General features: G+C 42.7%; 2 protein-coding genes across 6 annotated transcripts in view; one reads left to right on the top strand and one right to left on the bottom strand.

Moving 5' to 3' along the window:
- Positions 1-406: 406 nt before the first annotated feature.
- On the bottom strand, positions 407-11,825 carry aifm1 (apoptosis inducing factor mitochondrion associated 1). 3 transcript variants are annotated; one of them, XM_070982726.1, is made up of 20 exons: positions 11,586-11,819; positions 10,090-10,220; positions 9,794-9,911; positions 7,962-8,069; positions 6,919-6,993; positions 6,678-6,752; positions 6,503-6,574; positions 6,000-6,121; positions 5,726-5,856; positions 5,372-5,462; positions 5,112-5,196; positions 4,957-5,033; positions 4,440-4,548; positions 4,241-4,348; positions 4,043-4,131; positions 3,819-3,959; positions 3,145-3,287; positions 1,601-1,725; positions 939-1,129; positions 407-846 (listed from the first exon to the last, which is right to left on the bottom strand). In XM_070982726.1, exons 1-20 carry the CDS (start codon positions 11,671-11,673, stop codon positions 775-777), a joined length of 2,151 nt encoding a protein of 716 aa, XP_070838827.1. In that variant the 5' UTR covers positions 11,674-11,819; the 3' UTR covers positions 407-774. The 3 variants fall into 3 exon arrangements, with proteins under 3 accessions (XP_070838827.1, XP_070838828.1, XP_070838831.1); XM_070982727.1 differs by having other exon boundaries at positions 6,678-6,749; XM_070982730.1 differs by lacking the exons at positions 6,503-6,574; positions 6,678-6,752; positions 6,919-6,993 and having other exon boundaries at positions 11,586-11,825.
- A 2,323-nt stretch (positions 11,826-14,148) lies between these two features.
- The window catches only part of gab3 (GRB2 associated binding protein 3), a 192,046-nt gene continuing 182,512 nt past the window's right edge, over positions 14,149-23,682 (top strand). Inside the window, exons 1-10 of one of the 3 annotated variants that reach the window (XR_011603169.1) lie at positions 14,149-14,323; positions 16,577-16,877; positions 19,222-19,324; positions 19,417-19,877; positions 20,055-20,104; positions 20,451-20,700; positions 21,014-21,104; positions 21,554-21,638; positions 22,130-22,249; positions 22,382-23,298. Coding sequence is in view for 2 of the 3 variants with exons in the window: in XM_070982582.1 (XP_070838683.1) it covers positions 14,171-14,323; positions 16,577-16,877; positions 19,222-19,324; positions 19,417-19,877; positions 20,055-20,104; positions 20,451-20,700; positions 21,014-21,104; positions 21,554-21,638; positions 22,130-22,249; positions 22,382-22,501 (1,734 nt within the window). In the remaining variant the exon portion in view is untranslated. Of the gene's footprint in view, positions 14,324-16,576; positions 16,878-19,221; positions 19,325-19,416; positions 19,878-20,054; positions 20,105-20,450; positions 20,701-21,013; positions 21,105-21,553; positions 21,639-22,129; positions 22,250-22,381; positions 23,462-23,682 lie in introns of those variants that run through there. The other 2 variants (XM_070982584.1, XM_070982582.1) reach the window with 2 other exon arrangements.

Genomic DNA, 23,682 nt, shown 5'->3' with positions numbered 1-23,682 from the left:
TAGGAAAAGAAGCAACGCTTCTGCATGCTTGAACATCTGTACTTCCAGATGAGATATGTAGGCCAAGCTTCATTTTACCGTTTTTGTCAGAGGGCACATTGGCTCTACTTAATAAGATCGTACTTCTGCACACTGTAAAAGGTGCTCGTTAGGTGCAGCTTCACACATTTGTACCCGTTTGAACAGTAAGCAGAGTAAGTGCCTTCACTTCATTTAAAAGGTCCAACTGCTAGAGTTCAGATGTAGGACCCCAGTGAATTAACCACAGTACACATTGATTAAAAGGCCTCAGGACAGAAGAGCTCAGCCACACGGACTTTAACAACCCTCACGGCTCAGAATGCAGGTCAACTCATCTGTCATCAGTGCTATTATCTGGGAGCAAAACTGAGAATAATGGGATCACTCCAATTTAAAAATAGCTTTTATTGCAGCTTCTCTCGTGACAAGCTGCTCTGATCACACAGTGGAAAACAATAATCCATGCTCAACGTTTTCAGCCTGGTGGGGAAAAGCGGACGGGGACGATCACATCTTGACCAGGACTTTAAAAACATGAGCATCGAGTTGGGTGATGAGACAATGACAACAAACGGGGTGCAGATAGAAATTCCAAATATGAAAATATTTCAGCGACATGACATCATGTACATGAATTCTCCCCAGGCTGGCGTGTATGATCAGCTGTGTCGTCAAGAGTGCGGCCATGTCAAAGTTCAGTTTTAACATGAAGCGTCACTCCCCTCCCACACATGAACAGCAGCCTCCTCCATCTTAATCCTCGTGGATGTTGAACAGCTTGGCCACTTCATTCAGATCTGCGTGCTCCTCTCCATCCTTGATAATCTACAGTAACAGATGGAAACAATTTAAAATAACCAAATCTACAGTTTCATCCCAGCTATGACACGAGGCACTCTGCATACAGAGGGACATACCTTCCTTGCAATGGGCATCCTGTTGAACACGTTCCACAGGATGATGCCCACCACCACTTTGTCTCTCAGGTAAAAGATGACTCCTTTTCCATAGTCATCTCTTTGCCCGTCCACAGTGGGAGCAGGCGATGAATAGGCCACTGGGCTACTGGCTGTATCCTCTGTTTCACTTTCTGAGCGGATCCCAGTTCCTGTGACACATTTATTAGCAAGTCAGACAAAATGTGACTCTTTACTCCTCTAATTCACAGCTACAACTACAGCCGCCATCCCAAACAAGTTATTCTGAATTTAATGTGGCCAACAAGTTGGGACAGGAGCAACTAAAGTCTAAGAAAGTTGTGGAATGCTCCAAAAACAGCTGTTTGGAACATTCCACAGGTAAACAGGTTCATTGGTAACAGGTGATACTATCATGATTGGGTGTGAAAGGAGCATCCTGGAAAGGCTCAGTTGCTCACAAGCAAGGATGGAGCGAAGTTCACCACTTTGTGAACACATGATTGAATGAAGGATGTTAAGACATGGGCTCAGGAACACTTTGTGAAACTGATGTCGGTGAACACAGTTTGTTTGCAAATGACTGTCTTCTGTCTTCGTTTACACCTCACGAAGCGTCCTTGCTTATTGGACTCTGGCTTGTATTCAGTGAATGCTCCTACCTGACTTCTCTGTAGCAGCTTTAGGCGTGTCCTTGGCAGTGGCTTTGGCAAACACTCCTACTGTTGGTAGGCTGCTGTCAACAATCCCAATCGCCTCGTAGCCTACATCTGGCCCCAGGTCGCTCCTGTGAGAGACCACAGGAGACATGTCGAGCAAACAATATGATTCAAAGCTCTCAAAAAAAACAGACAAAAACAAACAAAAAACTCATCCTCATCCTCTCTCTACTGATTTCTATCAGAGCTACAACCTAATGACAATGTGTTTTGACACTGTAGCTATATACACTGTCTGTTTGTGCCGACTATATTTTATAAGCATAAACAAAATCCTCTGTAGATTTCTGTTGAGTTCACCCCCCAAGGTGAAGTACAGCGGCTTCTAGATCTGAAAACTGAACTGTCAAAACACTGTGTATAAGTTTGTGAACCTCACGCAGCTCCTAGTCGAGTCTAGACACACACATACACAGAAAACAAACAGGGCTGAGAGGGCACTTGTTAAAAATTTAGCTGTCAACCTCAGTGACAACCCCCTCCCACCGCCACCTGATGAGTTTCAAGCTGGCTGATGACCTGAAGTAATGTCACAGCCAGCTGATCTTGACAAACGACCTGCTGTGGTCACTCGGCCCAGAGAGCCTGTACACTTAATGCAGCATCATCCAGAAGCAGCCACACCTATGGTTCATCTCTTGGCGACTTTTCAGTGTTACTGTGCATCATTCCTGCTAAACCTTGTTCATAAAGAGACTTTATGCACGACACCAGCAGCCACAGACATACAAGCTCATGTATGTTTTAAATGCCGTATTTAACAACCAATGAAACAGATTTGATGACCTTTAAATCTTAGTTTATCTTTGCTACCTGCTGACCAACAGTCTGATTCTGCAGACACATTACACAGGCATTCAAAGGAATATCAACACATCATCTGACTACATGTGCCGGTGCATAAACCATGAAGGTCTGACTAATGGTCCTGTGATATTACAGTGAATCCATGTTGTTCTAGTGTGTCTTTTCTCCCAGGCTGTTAAATGCATGCAGTCACAGCTTTTGTCTGTGTACTGCAGGACACACTGCCGCATTAAAGTAGAGTCCCCCTGTGATCATATGAGTAATGTTTTTAACAGAGTTAGTAAATTTGTGATGGGCTTAAAAATGTCTCACAGCCTTCTGCTGGAAACTCCTATCCTAATGTCCTCTAAAGGCATTTTAAATATTTCACAACTTAATGGTATTCGAGACTTCAAAGCAATCATGCATGTTCATCTAACTTCTAAAAGGATTAAATCTGAGTCATTTGCAGAATTGTACTTTCTGCCCCAGCGCCCGCTTTTCTAAATGTATTCAATGAACACGGACCCGTGCAATCAACAATCCAGACTGGGTCTCACTTTCTCAGATCTTTCCCTTCATTTCTTCTTCATGCTGGTTTCATTGCTTGTAGCCACAGCGCTAATTTGCAAAACGGTTTGCATTCGTGACCCCTGAGATAACATCACTAGCAGGGAAATAGGAAGCACTGCAGTACCCACCAGAACATAGACTGATGCCAGTAGGGTTTGTTGGCTCCCGTCATGTTCTCTCCCGCTAGTCTTCCACTCACGACAGCGTGATCGTGGTGCTCCACTCGTCTGCGGCCCAGTCTGATGTCATAGAAACACGCAGCATCTCCTGCCTAAATCCAGACACAGGGGATTGAGGACACATGGATGAGAATTTCTAATCTGTTTTTAGCTACATAAATAACATTTATTATTATTACTGACTACATTACAGTTTGATTACATGTCTACAGAGATGCACTGTTTCTGGACCATAACCTCAGCGTGCCTGTAGGGGGTAGTATAACACAAGATAATACCCTTATTATGACTGTCAGCTTTTGAAAGGAGATAAAATATAGCTAAAATTGACATGTGGGGTTTAACATGAACAGCAAAACTGCTACCACAGCTTGTGATGAATTTCACTATATTCAGTAAGAGTGCTCCTTAATATCCAAATTCACTACTTTCACAAAGGTGGGCATAGTATATGTGCTGTAGCGGAGGCCCTAGCTGTCACAATACTGATGAAAGGATGACATTTTTAACCAACGGATTCAGAGCACAGTGATGTGTTTTTCCATTTTTCCTGCACAGCTCTTCATGATCTTGTTGGCTGTTGTCATTGAAATACTTTCACTGCCTTATAAACATTAACTTACCACCCAAATATTGGATCTAGCTTGCAGCTCTGCATTGACCCGATAGCCACCAAAGTCAGAGTCCACCTCCAGACCTGCTGATTTAGCAAGTTCCACATTTGGCTCCAGGCCAACGGCTGCAACAATGTGATCAGTTTTCACCTGCAGGGTGCAGCACAAGATAATCAGTAACTAATGAGGCATTTCTTGAATTACACTGAACTTGCGGAAAAACCTGCACCTACCAATCGGCCATCCTTCAGCTGGATTTCTAACTTATCGTCTTTGCAGGTGACAGATTTCACCAAAGCTTCTGTGATGATTTTCACGCCCTCTAGAAAACCAAAGGTAGAGCATTCAATAAGAGAAGAAATGACGCTATAAAAATTTAACTCAGACAATCGGACAGTTCAGACATGCTGGAATACTAAATGGACATTAACCTTTCTTGACTTTCTCTGTCGTCCAGTTGCTCAGATACTCAGGCAGCACTTTTCCCATGTTGCCCTTCTCAGGATACATCTGAATCACCTCCAGGCCAGACTCATTTGCTGGGGAAAAGAGAACGAGGATGAACGACCTGGTGACAGATTAAATCCAGCACAAATGAATTCTGCTCAGCATCAGTATTACTAGTCTTACATCTCCTGCCGAGGGCACAGGCCAGCTCGCTGCCCAAGAAGCCGCCTCCAATGATTGTGATGGACTTGATGTTTCTGGAGACCTTATCCAATGATCTGAAGTCATCGATCTGTGAAGGAGAACAACATTTACATCCCATTCACTCGTTTTATTTTGGTAGTGGTACATCACAGTTCCGTTAAACACATTAAAATGAATGTGCGTGCTCCTTTGACAGGACTGGACGGATTCTTATTGCAAGAAAACCTATTTAAAATGTAATATCATCATAAATGCTTGACACTGTAGCCCCCTTAATAACACTAACAGCAATCTATCTGCATTTCCTACTGTTTTCATACCTGAAATTACTTTATATCCCATAAATATAAATGTGACATTAAGTTTTAGAATGATTTAATTTATCATTTTCATCAATTTTCACATTATACCTTTACTAATACTGGAGCTTTGTGCCACCTGCCACATATTCCCAAACTAAAATAAAACCATCGCCCCCTTGTGGCCAAACACTGACCTTGCGGAACAAAGTCGTCTTCTTCATCACATCCTCTCCTGCTCTTTCAATGACCTGCAGATTTCTTGGTACTCCACCTGAAGAGAGCAGCTCCAATTAACTTCCACCAGGTTTAAGCCACATGTGGTTATAAAGGCGTTTTCAAAGTGGCTTACCTGTGGCAATCAAACACTTGTCGTAGGAAATCTCTGTATCATCGTCCAGTTTCACTTTGTTGCCTCTCACATCCATGTAAACCACCTAAAATTGATTAAATTAGTGAATTCGTTGTCATAAAACTCATTCAATGTGGTCAAAAAGTAAATTTACAAGCTCACTTTGGCATAAATCATTTATCCAAACAAATACTGTACTTAATCATGAAGTCAGCACACTGTAATGTCTGACTGTTAAAGGATAACAAATGTAAACTGACCCTTTTGCCGGTGAGAACACCCACTCCCCCATTTCCCGCAGTGTCCAGTTCAGCTGGCATGATGTAGAAGGATGCTGGCTGGAAGTAGATACTGCCAAAGAAATTCATTAAAGTCATTAAAATCCTTCAACATTTTAGCTTCTCACAGTGTTCATACATAGTCTGTTGAATCTCTGACATTAATAAGACAGCAAGTCAAACCTAAGGCAGACAAAGGAATGACGAATCTTCATACAGTATCAGTTGGTGTTGATGGTTAACATGAACAGTGATGTCCAGCTGAATAGAAAAGCAAGCAAAGAATCCAATAACGTTAAAGAAACCAAGAGCACAATGCGAGAAACATGAACGCACCTTCGTTCCTTTCCATTCCACTGTTTGAAGCGCAGTGTTTCCGTCACACTGGGGTCATCAGAGAACCACAGTTCCTTAGAAAGAGGTGGTCTCATATATGGAAGGTCTGGCTCATCAGTCACTATCAATACCTGGCAGCAGAAGTTTTAAAAAGCATTAAGACAGGCAGTGTCATCACACAGATACAGTACAAGAGGGAAAAGACATTTAACAGATAAACTGAGGTATGATGAATTGATTCTGAGCTTGGCTTCTATTGAAGAAACTGACTGACCCTGGCACCGGGGTCTCTGGCTCGAATAGAGCGGGCAGCAGCAAAAGAGGCGGTACCTCCACCAATAAGGAGGTACGGGATGTGTGAGGGGACCTTGAGAGAAGCAGGGGTGGAGTCCACTCCTGGAGTTTGCATGGGAGAGCAAGAGCAAGCATGACAGAGAGACAGAGACAGAGATGCAAAAAGCAGAAGCAGGAGAGAGACGCAGTCAGTGCATGATCTTGGCTGCTCATCAGTACCCATGACTTATACAAACACACCTGAAAGGAGTAAATGGAAAAAGAAATTTGTCATGTGAGTGAAATTAACCATTATCATTACAAGAACCCAATGTGAAAAAGACATGAACGGGTAGGAGAAAAGCTGTAATGAAAAGAATGTTAAAAACATAAACTGGGGGGAAAAAAAGGTGTTTGAAGTTAACATTAACATTATCAAAGTGGGGAGAAAGAAAAGCATCAGTGTTGTGTTTGCCCGATATCCCGCTCCAACCGTGGTCTTACCACTCTCTGCCACACCTTCAGGCTGAGGCTCGGGTGGCTCTGCTGCAGGGCTTTCTGCTGCTGCTGTAGGTTCTGTTAGTATAACCGGAGCATGAACCAGTTAAGACAAAATAAACCCTCAGATGTTGTAAATGTGCACCACTGGTTCCATGCACAGGTCTGACTGAGCGCTTACCACTCTCCACAACAGGTGCAGGGGGCTGCTCTGTGAGCTCGGCTGGGCATGGCTCAGCGGGGGGTGATGGTTCTTCTAGCATAGTAACAAAATTACACAATAAAATCTGCACTATAGCTAATATGTGAAGTCCATCTTTAACTGAGCTGTGGTACTCCACAAGCTAAGGTCAGATGGAAAAGGTTTCCAATAGAGTGAGTAAATTAATTAGATCAGAGTATCTTCTCCGCTCAAATCTTACCCTCCTCCTCAACTACAGGAGCAGCAGGTGGTTCTGCTGCCTCTTCCGGAGGTGCTTCTACCACTGGCTCATCTGCTGTTAAGGGCAATCCATAGTAAGGGTTAAGATTCAACTCTCTGCGAGGTTAGTGACCATCAGGATCCATGCATTTCCTCAGCTTTACCCTGGGAACATTCTGCAGAGCATGCACGCTAACACAATAGCGACCAGAAGCTGCCTGTTTAAATTGGATTTGAAACACAGCGTGAGAAAAGTCTGGGGTAAAAAGTGGAATCCACTTCAAAGGGCAGCTCCCGGTTAAGAATATTATCACATTACAGGTAACAGTAAAAACCTTTTGAGTACTATCCCAGGATAAAGTTTCACAAAGTACAACATATTCAGACAGGAGGGGTTCCGATTTATACCACAATCATGACAAAAAGCAGACCAGGAGTCAACATATTTGTAGAAAATACTGAGAAGTCCAACAAGTGTGTCCCACAAAAACAGACATATTTACAGTTCAGAATGGAGGCGAGTGTGTGAGTCTCCAATGACATGCTGAAACTGTAAAGGGTTCATTTAGAGGGTTAGAGGAGACAAACAAGATGTCACCCAAAAGAACACACAGAGTGTGACGCATGCATTACTAAACACAGGAAAAATAAACTATGAAAGAAGAAGACAACGTCACAGTTCATGCAGTCACACAGACGAGACAATACACATTTAAAAGATCAGGGGCCTCTTGTGTAAAACATGTCATCACCAAAACACTGTATTTTTAACACATTCATGATGTGGGACAATTATGAGCGGGGCATAAAGAGGAGTGAAAAGACAGGTGTGCTTTACAGCCTGCTTTTCCTGCACTAACCTGATTTTACCAGTTGGTGTCGCCATTTCCTCTTCAAAGTTTAGTATGTGTATGAAGTGTGATAGGACACGTCATTCAGCATCTAGCATGCTTTTTTTCTATTAGTTTTTGGGTCAACATAGTATTTACACAGGAGCCACGTGTTTCACATGCATGTGGGGGTAGAGGGAAGAATGCAGACAACCTGCAGGCGGTTCAGCCGTTTCACTGGGGGCCACCACTTCAGCTTCAGGGGCCGGAGGGCTTGGCTCCTCTGGTGAAGGCGCTGCCTGAGGTTTGGGCTGAGGAACGGCTGAGAGAGAAATGAACAGGATTATCACACATTAGATGTGAAATTATCATTTAGACACTCAACATAATTTCTTCCGTGTCATGTGACATTAGAGTTGGGCGGTATCCAAATTTTGATACCGTCAACTTTCCCCACATTTTCCCGGGGTATACGGTATTACCGTGACTAATTAAAAATCACTTTGCATGGCAGCGTGACATGCGCACAGTTCAGACGGTCAATGCTCACGCGAAGAAGCACCAGTCCTAACTTGTAGCACATCAGAATGACGGGGAGAAACTCAGTTAAAAGCCTCTACCAAGCATTGTCACCCAAACGAAACATAATTCATACCCCACGAAATTATATGCGCATTTAACGACAAACACGAAAACAGCGCACATCAATGGCACTGCATCTGCTGATTTCACCAATTCACGCAAACCACAAAAGCCCAGCCTCCACACTGTGCGATGAAAACTCGGCGAGCTAGCAGCCAAAGAGTACCAGAAAAAAACTTCGCTAAATCATAAAGTATGTCTTACCTTTGCTGTTTTGTGGTCAAAAGTTATATACAAGCCCAAAAAAACACTGCTAATGTCTCCTCCTATGACTTTAGTTTGAGATCAATCACGAAGTTTACATAAAAAAGGAGGGGATTTCTAGAGTGGAGGGAGCGCTCTTCATGCAATAACCTATCTCTGGGGTTACTTCCTTCTGGATCGTCATTGGTGTTTCTATGGTGAATGTGGGCGGGTCGCTGAGCTATTGACCGCCGTAACTACGCAGTTAGTTTCACCGCTACGTCTCATGAAGGAGGAGAGTGCTCGCAGAGGACTCTGCTGAGCAGCCCGAAGTGTTATTTTACTGTTTTATTTGCATTTCGTCCTGTTATGAGAGCTAAGAACAATAGCAAGCAGAAAAAAGGCTGAAAAAGTGTTTTCAACAGAGGAGTTTCTCCGTGTGCTTGTACGAGATAAAACATCTGTAAAACTGCTCAGGTGCATTTTTTTAGCATTTAATTTTGCTCACCTTTTCCTCAAGTAAAAATTCAACCAGATACATTGAACGGAGTGGACTTCATTTTTGTTATGACGATGCTACAATTATGTTAGATCCCTATAGACCTATATGCGTAGCATTTTTTTAATGACGGTAATGAAACTGATACCGTTGCTATTTTTAGATACCGCGGGATACCTTATTACCGGATTACCGCCCAACCCTATGTGACATTCAGGTGATTTACTCATCGAAAGAGAACAGAGTTAAAAGTAATTTAAATCAATCCACCGCTGATTCAAGTACAGTTTTAAACACTGTTTTGCAGTCTCAACATCTGTTGCTTACATGGCAATAAAGAGGAAGCTGAACCTCGCACTGCAGAGTCAGCTGATTCAAAGCCTACTCTTTCACCAAATAACCTTAAACTATGACTTAAAAAACAGTCTGTGAGTCCCTCAAAAGTAAAAAAAAGACTAAGACCAAGACTACATGTTTGCAGCATATGTGCAAGCTCATTGGTCATTGGTTAAGTTTTACTACCTATTTAGTCTTTGATAGAAGTGGATCAATAAATGTTATTTGCTCAGGTATGAGAGAGGAATCAATCACCCTCTGTCTCAGGGGCTTCCACAACTTTAAAAAAAATAAAAAATAAAATATTTATTGGTCATAAATGAAAAAGCTTAACACTGGAATGTCTTTGGACTTGTTAGTGAAGTTTTATTATCACAATTACTCACCAGGAGGCTCTGACTGGATGGCTGGGGCTTCTTCTGTGGTGGGTTTCTGTTGTCTGGATGAGATTTCATCAATGCGCTCCTGATATCTTTTTGTGTCTCCTTTGACAGTTTGGTATGCCTGGGAAAACAAAGAAAGCTCTACGTTTACTTGCAACCAGTTTAACTATTAGTCTATGAAAGAACCCTGATTCTGCCAATGCCAGACGAAACCCAGCAAACAAACAAGCCATGTAATACTGATCACTCATCATTTTCAATGCATGTGCTGCATGTTACGACAGACTGAGCTAACTCACATATACTCCACCACCGAGGACGGCTGCGCCAACCAGAAGGAAGTAGACGCTATTTTCGCCACCTGGTACCGTCGGCCTGGTGGACATGCGAGCTGCAGGTGCTTGTGCTGGTATTCTGCCATTGGTTAACCCTGAAAACAGTTTGACACACAATAAAATCTAAGATAAGTCAAAATAGCATCAATGTCAATCTAAAAACCTTGACAATGCTCACAAAAGTAATCCTAAGGTAGTTGCAGTACATCTCCAGAACATGTATTATACACACGACTAATACACTGAACTTGGACTTTTGATTAAATGTGTCATATTTTTAGACTGATATTGTTCCTGTATTGTGGAATATAGCTTAATTAACTGATATCATCATATTATGTTAACTGTTCATTCGATAACATCTCCCTTTGCTATTAGCCAGGACCCCAACAAGCATGAGAATTTATGTTTAACCATCTTTTCTATACTTTATAGGATGTGGAAAGGTGTCTGCAGTTAATATATGAGAGAAAAAACAACAAGAGTTCAACCATGACAGCTGCTGCCTAAACAGGCGTCCAAGCTGTAACCTATGAAAGTGATTTCCACATGAATGTGACAGCTAAAGGTGTGGAGTTGCTGTCTTGATCAAAATGTGAAATATGCATACAAGCTGACAAGTGATTGTTGAGAAAGAATCACACATCATTTCTGAAAGTTGTAAGTGTGTTTTGTAAATGTTGCAGGCTGTGTGATTACTTTGCAAAGCATACCTGTGGATGTTGACAATGACAACACGTCTCATTACAAGATCTCAGTGTAAGCATGCCATGTTGACATACAAGATAACGTTACATCTCTGCATGAGCGCTGACTTGACAGTGGGCAAAATGAAGGGACTGACACACTTTTCTCCTATTGCACAAGTATCCTTGTGCTTGTTACTGAGGTTAAGATAAAGAAAGCACGCACGCACAATTTGGGTTGGGTTTTGAGGCTTGGATCCTCATTATAATCAACCTCTCTCCTGAACTACTTTCCTCTAATAACTCCACAGTACATTCAGGGTCACAAGAGGCTGAAAAAAAAACCCTGTTATAAAAAAAAAAAAAAAAAAAGGTCGGCCTTTGTAAGCATGGCTGAATCTTGTCTGGTTACAGAACGCGGTGTAACATCTGTGATAACCAGACCAGCACGAGCACGTCTCTGACATGAGCGACAGTTAGATTTTCATTCACTCGCGCTGCTTTCTGGCAAGAGCTAACTTACAACCATTTGAGGACAATGTGGGTTAAGTTAGCTAGTTATGGAAATGTCATCCACTTGTGCTTACCGTCTGCCAATTAGCTCAGTTGACGTTAGCTTTGTAACAGCCAAACGAAGGTCAGAACACTTAAACTAAGCTACCAGAAGTTACCCTGTCATGTTTGACAAACTGTCGACAGTGTATAATGTCACGCTACTGCAAATTTTTGAACTGAGGCCAGCTAACCAGGAGACATAAGTTACCATTCACTTACCTGCTCTCCTCACATTCTGCCGGCACACAGTTGATGAGGCTCTAGCAAGAGGTGCAAGCTTTTTCCATACAGTTCTACATTTCAGCATGGTGGCTCAGCTCCGCCGTCACGGTTCCCAGTTTACGAGCCGACTAGTCGGACAGGAGCACTAGCTTGTGTTTGCTAACCAAGAGTTAGAGCCAGCACACACTGACAACTAGCTGCACCGCGCCACACGCCAAGGCCAGAGACAGGTCATACGTTTCAGGGGGATCATGGGTAATGGTAAAGACTCTTTGAAGGGGTGAGATTGGTCGCTTCTAGAAAACTATGTAGGATGACGCCTTTGGAGCAAAGATGGCGTCGCGTGTTATATGGGCTGAACGATTGGACTGTATTGAACACGAGTTCCTTAAAGTGTGGACATTGTTTTTGTTGTTAGTTGTTTGTTATTTCAGCGATCATATAATCAACAGATACATAATGAAAGTGAGTGTCAATTTAGACTGAAGCGCTTTAAAAAATGATGTTACTCCGAGTCGCAGCTGTTTGGCGCTCTATCCTTCAAGGCTCTTTGGTCGCTGTCGTAAACAGCCACAGTGGACAGTTAACCGTGGAGTGAGTCAGAGGAGGCGGGTAACAGAGAAGATTAATCCATAAGAGCAATACGGACATATGACAGAATAATAATATGAACAATAACACTGATCATATTAGAAACATATATCATCCTATACGTATCAGATAAAAATAAAACAAGAAAAAAATAGGTTCCATCCAGACAGAATTTTGGTACAAATGGAGCCTCATAATAAACCGTAGAGTCCATGGATATGTGTTTAAAGTAAGCAAAGACATTGTTAATGTAATGCACTGTAATGCTTTGTAAAATATAGGCTAATGTGTGGGTGTAATGTCAGTTATGTACACAAATCTTCATTTGGTTTTCACTGAGTCATGATTTGTGAATATGAAATTTGCCCAGTGATAGACCGTCAAGACCTGCGGCGTTATGTCGCCCTCTGGTGTTTGTTCGAGAAACCTGAACAACGATGAGATTCAGTCTCAAGAATTTATTGATTGACTTGAATTGACTGAAGATCTGGAAAGTTCATAGTGTTGTCTTCTGCAACAGACTTAAAAGCGGTCTGTCTATCTGTTGAAAATCGTTAGTAATAAGGCGGCTGATTATTCATGATGGGAAATCATTTTCAGTTTGACAATGAGGATTTATGCACTTCCCCTCTGAGAGGAAATCTGACGTGGTGACAATGATGTGGATGTGGATAACTGATGGCCTGATGACTGGCAAGAGAAGTTACCTCATCTCACCTGATGTGTTTGATGTATTTATTATGTATCTGATCAAGCGATTGATAATGATATTAAAGTTAACAGCCTACTCTTAATATTACCGTACCTTTCCACTGTGAGTACTGCTGCTACCACCAACAATAGTATTACTGTGACTATTACTATTGCACCACCACAACTACTTTACTACTCTGACCAATACAACTCATACTGATCACCTGGGCAGAGGAGGAGGATTTACAACAGGGCACCTTGCAGCCCCTCAGAGATGCACCCCCAGTGACTGAGCCAGAAAACTGTGAGTTACCACCGTGTCACTGAGCACCTTGTTTATTAATTACTAAGCTTAAGGAAGCAAATTGAATGACATGATCACAAGTACGGCAGTCCTGGCATTTTATCAGCTTCCTATGCAAAATTTTAATCGCATGGTTATATATCATAAAGAGGCTTGATTGTTGTAGAAGCTGCTTGTGACTTACACAGTTACATAATAGCTGAAATGTGAAAAGTTTGTGGAATGCATAAAACGATTTGCAGCATAAAGCGGTAAACAGCCTTCAAGGAGTTTAAATGAGTGTACGTTTGCTTTTGCAACCTTTCTTACCACTAACATGTTTCTCAAATTTAAAGTGGGAATCTAACAGAAGACCAAGACAGTTTACTTTGGAGACCTGATCAGCACATCGTCCATTAACCTTTAAATTTATAATATCAACTTCTGACAAGGGCTGAGCGCTGGAGGAAAAGCAAACTGATAGATAATCATTCTGGCACCACTGCTATTACTAATATTATGTCTGCACCAAGACCACCAAGGCCTTAGTTTATTATTAAGCATCAAAGGAGGGCAGGAGGTCCATGTTTTCATCAGTTGTCCTCTGTTAAAACCACTTCTGCTTTCCGTAGGGTTCAGAAAACACATTCGACGCACAAACGAATGAGCAACACTACAACAGCGAAATGGACTCAGTTTATCATATTAAACATGAAGCACAAGATTTTTAGCAGCATGTGACTCATCTGCTGTATGTTACCGGTCAATGCAACTCAAACCTGTCAGAGCTCATAATGTGTAGTATTTTTCTCCTTTAAAACCCCTACAGGCCAACAGCACTATCCACTTGCCTCAAGCACTTGAGAAAACAAATACATAATTCTCTCTCTCTCTCTCTCTCTCTCTCTCTCTCTCTCTCTCTCTCTCTCTCTCTCTCTCTCTCTCTCTCTCAGTGTGATCAATTTCTTGACTTCCTCCTTTTGGAGTGGCTAGGCTGAATACCAGAACACAGGATATGCTTCGCAGTGCTCTCAGTTTCACAGCAGCAGCAGCAGCAGCAGCAGCAGCCGCGAGGACGACACCCTCTGCAGTCAAGATGAGTGCTGGGGATGTGGTCTGCGCCGGCTGGCTTATTAAATCCCCCCCGGAGAAGAAACTAAAGAGATTTGTGAGTAGGAGTACACACCGGACGCTTGTTTATGTCCTCTGGCAGCAGAAGGAATGCCAGGTTGTGCTGCTGAGCCTTGTGTTTGTGTGTGTGTGTGTGTGTGTGTGTGTGTGTGTGTGTGTGTGTGTGTGTGCGTGTGCTACGATGTGGAGTGCTGATTTAGAAACATACCACGGGTTTGTGTGCTCTTCTTAAACTGAGCTGTCATTCAATCTGCTTTCTGTCATCTTCCTGATTTCTATAATCACGCCTTACTGTGGTGTCTTGGCTCGTGTGCACTTCATGGCGTAACAATAATGTATTATGACAAACAGAATGTGTGACAAACTGCAAATGTGCTTGAGACAGACGTGGAATTTATTCCTGAAGCAAGTATATGTAATTGCCTACATGAACAGCATACAGCCTTCACTGTTTGTGGTTGTTGGGGTCATGTGATAACGTGGGGCTGGCCGCTCGCTCTGCTCTGTGTGCATTGTGTTTGTGTGATGAGCGTGTGTATTGTGAAACATGGGAAGTAATGTCAGAGGCAGTCAGACACTTCAGACTTGAGTGGCAAGCAGAAATAGTCCGGCTTTATGATGGCTGTTTGCACTTCCTCTGTTCAAATGGAGGAGGAGGAGGAGGGGGAGGTGGAGGAGTAGGAGGAGGAGGAGGAGGAGGAGGGCCATTTGTCAACACCAGTGCAGGGAAAGGATGGGTGGAGGTGTGCGTTGATGGCGTTCCGGGCGGGAAATAGAAACTTATTTTAGCACACTATGCAAATCCTGTTGATGCCAAGTAACAAAGCAAATACATTCTGACTGTATGTGAGGACCGGCACACTATCAGCCTTATTATTCAAATGTCAAGTACAGCCACAGACCATTATGAAAATGTAGGTAATCCTCATCAAATGTACCTTGGGTCAGGGTGTTATCAGATGAAAATCGACAGACTTTAATGTGTAGTGCTGTGGGGGTGTTCGCGAAGGTGTTTGGTGTGTTGCTGAAGTTCGGCTGCAGCTCCCTGGTTTTACGCCTTGTTCAGAAACAGGAGTATAGAAACGATTCAGACGTCACCCCTTCTGACATGGAACCGAAGAGGAATTGATGAAACCTTATATACACACACCTAATATCTCATACTGAGCATTGTTGATACTGAAATGTTGACTTCTGTGAACGCTTCAACCTGCACACGCGTAGGCCTGAAAACATTTTGACATGTTACAGCAGGACAAGCGCAGGTGTAAATAATACGATGACTGATGGCTGGATTCCATTTAGCTGCTTTAGTTTCAGGATGTCGGTATGGTATAAATGCTGGCTCGCTGTCACACTGGGACACTTGAACAGAACACCTGCTTTTCCTACTATGACAAGTCAAAACATGTGAAAAAGGCCCACGGTTTTAGAGAGCCGTAAACAGAGACACTCACCATCTAGTTCTACCAGATAAACAAAGCAACTTGAATAACTTGAGCGCAAACTCTCTATATTGAGAATATCTATGGGAGCCAAATTGTCATCGGTCTAGTTACGGTTTCCTCTTAAATGTGGCAGTGTTTTTGGCACTAAGTGTGGTGAGCCTCGCCGTTTCCTGGTATAAACACAAAAGTTACCAGGCGACTTGAGCAGAGGCAGATTACCCACATGCAAACGTTTTCACACCACAGAAATATCAGGAGAGGCTCCGCTCTCACAACTCGCACAAAGCCACAAAACCAAGTGTGAATGTGATGTCAACATCTGTCGCATTGCTGTTCTTCTGAAGTTTTTTTTAATATCAAATATGAAACGCCTACATGACCGGGCGGACTTTATGTAGGGAGGGCTCAGGTGTTACATATTACAAGCAGAGCTTACAAAGCGTTGTAAAAACATGTTAACAGTTTCAGTTTTCAGTAAGTGCTCAGTAAAAAGTAGTGACCAAATACTGTATAAATACCTCTTTCGTTGTGTTAGACATTTTCTGCTAAATACAGTGAACTTCCTCTTCTCTGTACTTCTGGGAAATTTGAGCTGAGGTTCCGCTTACTGACCATATCAAAAGCAAAAAAAATGGAGTTTAAAGTTGCTAAGTTAGCTGTTGTGTGCAGGATCTGTGATCCAATTCCCATGACTGGTCATGACTAATAAAGCGGTGGTGGAGGGGCAAAGGGAGACGTTACTGTTGGGATTATGCAGTACTGTGAATAACGTTACAGTGTGGGGATAAAGTTGAAGCTTAAAACTGACTCCATGATGAACTGTTTGCTCCTTTCTCCTGCAGGCGTGGAGGAAACGCTGGTTTGTGCTCCGAAGGGGTCGCATGAGCGGTAACCCCGATGTGCTGGAGTACTACCAAAGTAAGAACTCCAAAAAGCCGATCCGCATCATCGACCTGAAGGAGTGTGAGGTGGAAATGTTGAACGGACAACTCAGGATAAAGCGGGACTTCCATGGGAAGCACCTGTTCGTGGTGAAGACCTCGTCCCGCGTTTTTTACCTGGTGGCCAAAACGGAGGAGGAGATGAACAGCTGGATCAGCAGCATCAGTCAGATTTGCCAGTTCGGGAGCCTGGAGGACGCAGGTAAATACATGGACAGATTCAATCCAATTCACATTGAAATGGAGGCATGTTAAAGGTGCACTTGGCGAGACTCAGTTCTAAAATTATGCCTCGGCTTGGCGAGGCATGGGATTCACGAAGCCACATGGAGATCACGCAAGATCACGCTAGCCGAGAATCCGTCTTGCCAGGCTTCAAGTTATACACCTCTGGCTGAACCGCAGTGGTTTGGACCGATCGGCGTCCTATGAGGGACGACTGGTCGGATGTTGTTTTCATTCGAAACAACATGGCGGCTTCTGAAGAGGTTACCATAGATAATGCTAAAGCATCAGCTGTATCAGAGCTGGAGAGTATTTCTTCACAGAAAAGCTGAAGGCTTTTCTTGATGGAAAAGGTGTTTTCGCTCTCCATCTAAGTCATATGGTTTGTTTATCCCATGTGTGGACATTAGATAATAGATGATGATAGACGGATGGTCCATCCAATCAGCTGCCAAGTATTGTTTTGAGAGCACCTGCCCTTTTCCAACAGTTTCTATGGATGGCTTCCCGAATGGTTCTGTGTAACAAACCATGGGGTTAAAACAGAAAGATCCTGTTCACGAGCTGCAATCCAGTAGATTCACCCTGCTGGTCCAGAGGATATTGATGTCACGTGTCCCCGCACAGGAAGTGGTGAACAGAAAATCAAACTTTCAAATGAGGTCAAAACAAACTGTTTATCTGGTGTGGTGAGGATTTCAGTAAAAGCATCATCAGAACAGCAACATGCGGCTGTGGTTTACGACGACGACTCTCATGATCATTCAGTATTGAAGTTCTCAAATCTGAAATTGCAAAAACATCCCACCTGCAGCTTCAACTGAGAACCCGTAAATCTGCTGTAACCACAGGTACTACAGTCTCATGTTGTCCTGCTTCAGCTTCTCATTTCATTTGACACATTTAGAAAATGAGGCACATCTCAAAAGGTTTGAGTATTTTGCATGATTTTCCATGAAGTGGTATAGTGTGGACTGTTTTTCTCCTAAATTTAAAAACACCTGAAGGAATATTTAAGGGGAAAAGCAAGATTAGAAAAAGTAAACTGTGATCGATCTGAATGATCCATGCTGGTGGTCGGAGGGGCAAACTTAAATGTCTAAAACAGTTTTAACACAGTGTGCTTGTCAGCGAGCTCATCGCGTCAGGCAGATAGATTTCTCTGAACTGAGCTCCTAAACCCACACACAATGTCACGTCATAACAATGTGGTTAAAAGCATTTGATACAAATCATATCTGGTCTTCTCTCTAAGGCAGCAGCAGCTGCAAGTAAGCGTTACCACAATTTAAACTACAATCTTTCACGCAGCTCTTCTGGACTGGAAATGAATTCAGACGAGTGATCCAGTCAAGCAATGCACACGCTTCAGTGACTGGAAGACAAAACATGACCTCATGTTTGATCAGAAACCAGAGTGTCGTGTGTCTGTGCGCAGAAGATGCGAACACTTCAAGATGTTGCTTGTCACGCAGCGTAACAGCAGATCAGCAAGGAGCCAGGGAGCTGAGGTCGCATTCAAGTGAACAGATGAGACTTCTGTTTCCCTGCGCGTGCTTTGGGGCTGTGCGGAGTTAAATGTCGTCCCTTGTGAGCTGATTTTTTGTGTATCATCAAGTCTTGCCTTCACTGCGTTTATTTGGCCTGTGACTATTGTTTATTTGTGGGGAGACTTAGACACTCGTCTATTGGAGCATTCGTTTGTGTGACGTTGCTGATACACTGCCCTGCACGTTAAAGTAAATCACATTACGCTCTCTAAGTAAATCACGTTATGTTCTCAGACTAACACACACAAGTAGTCGATTATAGTGCAAATTATGTTGGTTTAATTAAGGGTTTAGTGATGACGTAGGATGGCAGTAGACCTCTGAAGAGTTCTGTGTGTTGGCACCTCATAACTTTTGCAAAGGAATATAAAAGGTCGTTCTGCACCGACAAGTGAGCACAAACATCTTTTAAGGGTAGCAAATATTTCATGAGAACACGCAAAGACTTTTGATCCCCCCCCCCACGTGGTCCTGCTCTGTGGCCTTGAGTGAAACGGACTGAGACAAAACTCAGTGAGGGCCAGTGTGACTAAAAGATTGAAGAATATATAAACAAAAGAGGGAACAGGACTGAAGTGTCTGCTTTCAACACAGCTGCAAACGTGTTGTAAAAGGGAGGACAGGCTGGTAGAAACCCGTGCGTGTGTGTATGTGCGTGTGTATGGTGTGCACACTTTATGCTTTAGGATGGCAGTTTGTTTATTGCTCCTTATTGCTTGTAACATTTCCCAAACTTCATGCTCTCTGTCCCTCCCTTCCTGTCCCCAACAGAGAGCTCAGAAGAAGGCTTTCCCCAAACCCCCACCTCCCTCCACCCGTCACCTGACTACCTCTTACTCACACAGTGTGAAACGGGGAGTATAAGCACCAGTAGGTATGTACAGTGTGAAAAAGCTTTGACACAAGATGAAAATGATGATGGCTCGTGTTTGACAAGCACGTTCTCATTTTTTTCCGTATCTGTAGACGTGACAGCTTTTCAAACTCTGAGATCTCTCTGGAGCAGAAGTCGTCAGAAGATGCCCTCAAGGACATTGTCCCTTCGCCTCTTTACACCGATTCCTCCTCATCGTCCATCTCTCATATGAGCCCCTGCCCATCTCTTTTCCCCCATGGGAGGCTGACTAACCCTCCCTTCAGCGCTCCATGCACTTCCATGGCTTTGCCGTCATCCTCTTCCTCTCCACTACATCACTGTGCCACAAGTGTCTTCCAGTTTGACAAACTTTATTCCTCTGCATCGTTTGAGGCGACAAGTGACAGACAAACGCCTCCTCCGCTGCCGCCAAAGCCCAATCACCCGTCAGAGCAGAAAAGCGATGAAGGAGCCCACAAGCTGAGACCAATGAGCGCACGGCATTTCTCAAACAACACTGCATTTTTTCCCAGGAGGACCTCTTTGTCAAGCCTGGACCATTTCAGAATAGGTACGTCGTCAGCAGTCTCACAGAATGCAAAATACAAAAACTGAGAAACAACAACAAAATCAGTCATGATCCTGCCGCTGTTATGATGGTGCACCACACAGATTAATGTCGACGTATGTGACTGTAATAGCGAGAATGTATACTAATGTCATTTGTCAATAACACGTCTTTTTTTAGGAGATGCTGATAGTAGACTGATGAGGAACAGGAGGCAGAGTCTTAATTTGGTGAGAGAATCATCAGCACTTCTATGAGATCTTGCCTGACACAAAGGCTCATGCTGAAGGAGTAGTTTCAGATTGATACCTCTCTCAAGTCTGTGCCATAAATATGAAACAACAGCTAGTACCTCAGATGGGACAAAGCCAGGCTAGCTGCTAAGCTAACCAGCTGTTTCCTGGAGCTTCATATTTAATATACAGTATAGATCTGAGAGCGGTACCAGTGCCTGAGGTGGTAGCATCATTTTCCTACAAATAAAAACACAAACATCTGAATAATTTGAAAGATGCTATAACCACATACAAATTCTAGTGCACATATCTGATCTCATGATGCTTTGCCCTTCCACAGCCTTGTTTAAGTACTGTACGAGTTCAAAGCTTCCAGGATGAGTCCTACGTTCCCATGGGGTCCCCTTCTCCATCTGTTACCGCCATCGCTGAATGTGATGGTTACATCCCCATGAGCCCCCGGGCGTTCTCCTTCCTAAATACAAACTGCAGCATTGAGTCCTCCGCGGCTCTCAGCCCGCTCGTGTGTCAACCGGATGATTTTGCACCACCTCCTATTCACCGGCATCTCAAGCCTCGCTTGAGGAGAGGTGAGAGTCACATCACCGCTGATTGGATCATGTTTTGTTGTGTGGAAAACTGAACTTTTTTTCTGCTAAACCAGTCAACTCTTTGGCTGGGGGGTCTGGATGATGCCCTTGTCTGCATGCTAATTCACAGGCATTCAGTAACAGTGTATTGCATTGCTATGTTAATGATACATATCTGTGAACGTCAGCAGAGGATTCACGCAGTTATCAGATATACAGTCTTTTTTTACTTCATGTCACTGTTTGGAAGCTGACCTTTGCGTGTCACATTGGAGAATCACATCCAATAACTTTGTCCTTCCTTGGTTCACAGCTCGACCCCCGCCTCTTGACTTGAGAGGCCTCTCTACAATCACAGAATGTCCCACTCATCTGCCTTTGAGCAGAGCAATGACTGAATCATGGTGAGAGCTTCACATGCAAGCATGACGATATAATCAACCTGAAACTGATCAGGCCAAACCCTTATTTTTGACTGTATAGATGGGAGCTAGATTCAGCTAGAGAGAGAATTTTTACTGCAGCATTTTGTTTTGTGTGACAGCATCAGAAAAAATGACATAACTTAGATTTAGGTGTTGTCGAGTGATCATCCCTGCGTTCAAATACTGAATATCTGTCAACTGGGAGTTGGGAGTAATGGGAGCAGGTTCTAGTTCTGTGTTTTGACCTCATTAATATTTAGATTTAACCTTAAAATGATGACAAGTTAGAGATCATGGTTAACATGATTTAACATGGTTATTAATATACTTACCCAGCCTGTCTCTCTTTGTCAAACTTCATTGCTGGTTGCTGTCTGACATGTACTAAATTCTTCCTATTTTTTTTTTTTTTTCTGCTGTATTTGCAGCTTTTCAGTGAAAGGTTTACCTCCTGAAAGAAGGCTTGAGAACGGGGACAATTCAAGAGATGAAGACACAAACTGCACAGCGATGGTAACATTTTCTATTGGCGTTTTAAATCAAATCTAACATTCCTGTAGTTGGATGACCATTTCTGAGTGTAAAAATGTGCTCCAATGTCCACACAGCTCAGAATGTGAGCGTGGAAAGTGAGTTCTGAAATATTCTGATCAGCAAACACTGATTTATTGATTGTAAACACACTCAGAACCTTCCAGGGTGTGAGCATGTCTGATGTTGCACAAGGCTGTTCCTGGAAAGGGTGCACGCTTGATCGATTTTCCAAGAATAAAAATTAGAGCAAAAAGCACATTTAGTCATGTGTTGCTGAGCTGGGCTCTCCTGCTGTACATGCTGACAGGCAGCATGTGGCCACATCCCGGACAGAAGTAGCTTCTTATGTGGAAGAGCGTGCAGGGCCACCTTTTTATGCAATCAATAATTTCTTAATAGTAATTCTAAGTAGTACTGATAATTTGAACTGACAACAGTTATGAGTCACCATCTATTTCTCTCTCTGACAGGAGTCAGTGCAACAGTTCTGTCTCACCTTCGATGGAGCAGTTCCAACCTGGACGAGAAGATCGAACCTTGACTATTTGTCACTGGATTTCAATTCTGCATCCCCGTCCCCTGTGCAGAAGGTATGTTTCGATTGGCTTATATTACTATGCAAATGACCAAATCACTACTCACTCCAAGGGTTAAGGGGTTTTTTTTTCTAAATGCAACCGCATCACGTCACTGTCTCCTCATCTCTCCCTCGGGATGTCTAGCAGAAGCCCTTTCTGTCTGATGAGCACAAAGTGGATTACGTGAAAGTGGATGAGAAGAAGACTCAGGCACTGCAGAACACCAAAATGGAGTGGACAGATGTCCGACAATCCAAAACATAACCGGAAAATATGTGATGAAAAAAAATCAGGAATGCTTGTCTTCAAGTAGACCAACTATAACACCAGCAAGGTGGACATATATGAAGAGGACCAAAAACTATCAAAAGCACTTTGAAAAACAGTATTGAAATGAAAGCACAAGAGTAAGTAAGCAATGAGGTGCTTGTTTGTGGGGCGGAAACCCAAAATTGCACTGTAAAAACCTAATTATCTCTCAGTATGTGTGTACTGCAAATAATAGCAGACTGTGCACTGTGTCACAACGATTTTTACTGTAGCATAAAGTTTTACCAAATGAAAAATGACTGAAAGGGCATCATACTGCTTCAATGAAAAAAAATCTCCAAGACTTTCTGTTAATGTGTGTATAGTAATTGTGACTGTAAAGAAATTTTTTAATGATAAAATGTTTTATTTTTTTTTCTCCTTCATTATGTATCATGAACCAGAATGATTCATCCTGAGCTTCTCCCTCTTAAAGCAAACTGCTCTCTCTGTGACCTTCATATTGAAGATGCTTTTCACTTGTTTTGCTTCTGTGATTACACCGAGAGATTCTGCAAACACATCGCGGACATCCTTGAGGTGTGAAAATGTAATCTTTGGCTATACAGATGTTTAAACAGAAGACTCTTTCTGCCTCTGGCTTAATGTTGCATCCGTGAGTCAAAGCTGAATAGGAGCAAACCATCATTCTCTGTTTTTATGAGTAATGTCAGAAGTCATATTGAAATACTTCCCTCCTCTCTGGAACAAAAAGGCTGTTGAAACTGTAGTTGGCAGATCCACTTTTTTGTGTAACTTCCCCCCCTTTTCCTTTACATCTAATGTCGTTTTTATTTATTGTGTTTTGTTTATTTATTTAATGACATCATGTCTTGTGTCTCGTGTATCTGTCTTCCCCTGTGGCATGTTCTCATGTTTATGCCCTGATAGGAATAAATGAAAACTTCCTATGAATCTCAACTTCCTAAAAGTGTTTTCCTCAGTTCAGAGATGACTGATGATTTTCTTCATTACACCAAAGCAGATTAAAAAGGCCTCATCAAAGTTCGCTTTCCCATGCACGGAGTACAATTCATCTAGATAAATAAATAGACGAACTTTATCATCTTTTTATAGATTTATGAATAAAAGGATGATTTCAAAATTGCACAAATGGACAAACGGGCTATTTCTGC

Source organism: Chaetodon trifascialis, chromosome 16 (assembly GCF_039877785.1).
Source record: "Chaetodon trifascialis isolate fChaTrf1 chromosome 16, fChaTrf1.hap1, whole genome shotgun sequence".
Lineage (NCBI taxonomy): Eukaryota > Metazoa > Chordata > Actinopteri > Chaetodontiformes > Chaetodontidae > Chaetodon > Chaetodon trifascialis.
Note: the sequence above shows the minus strand (reverse complement) of the source record. Positions and strands in the feature narration are given on the sequence as shown.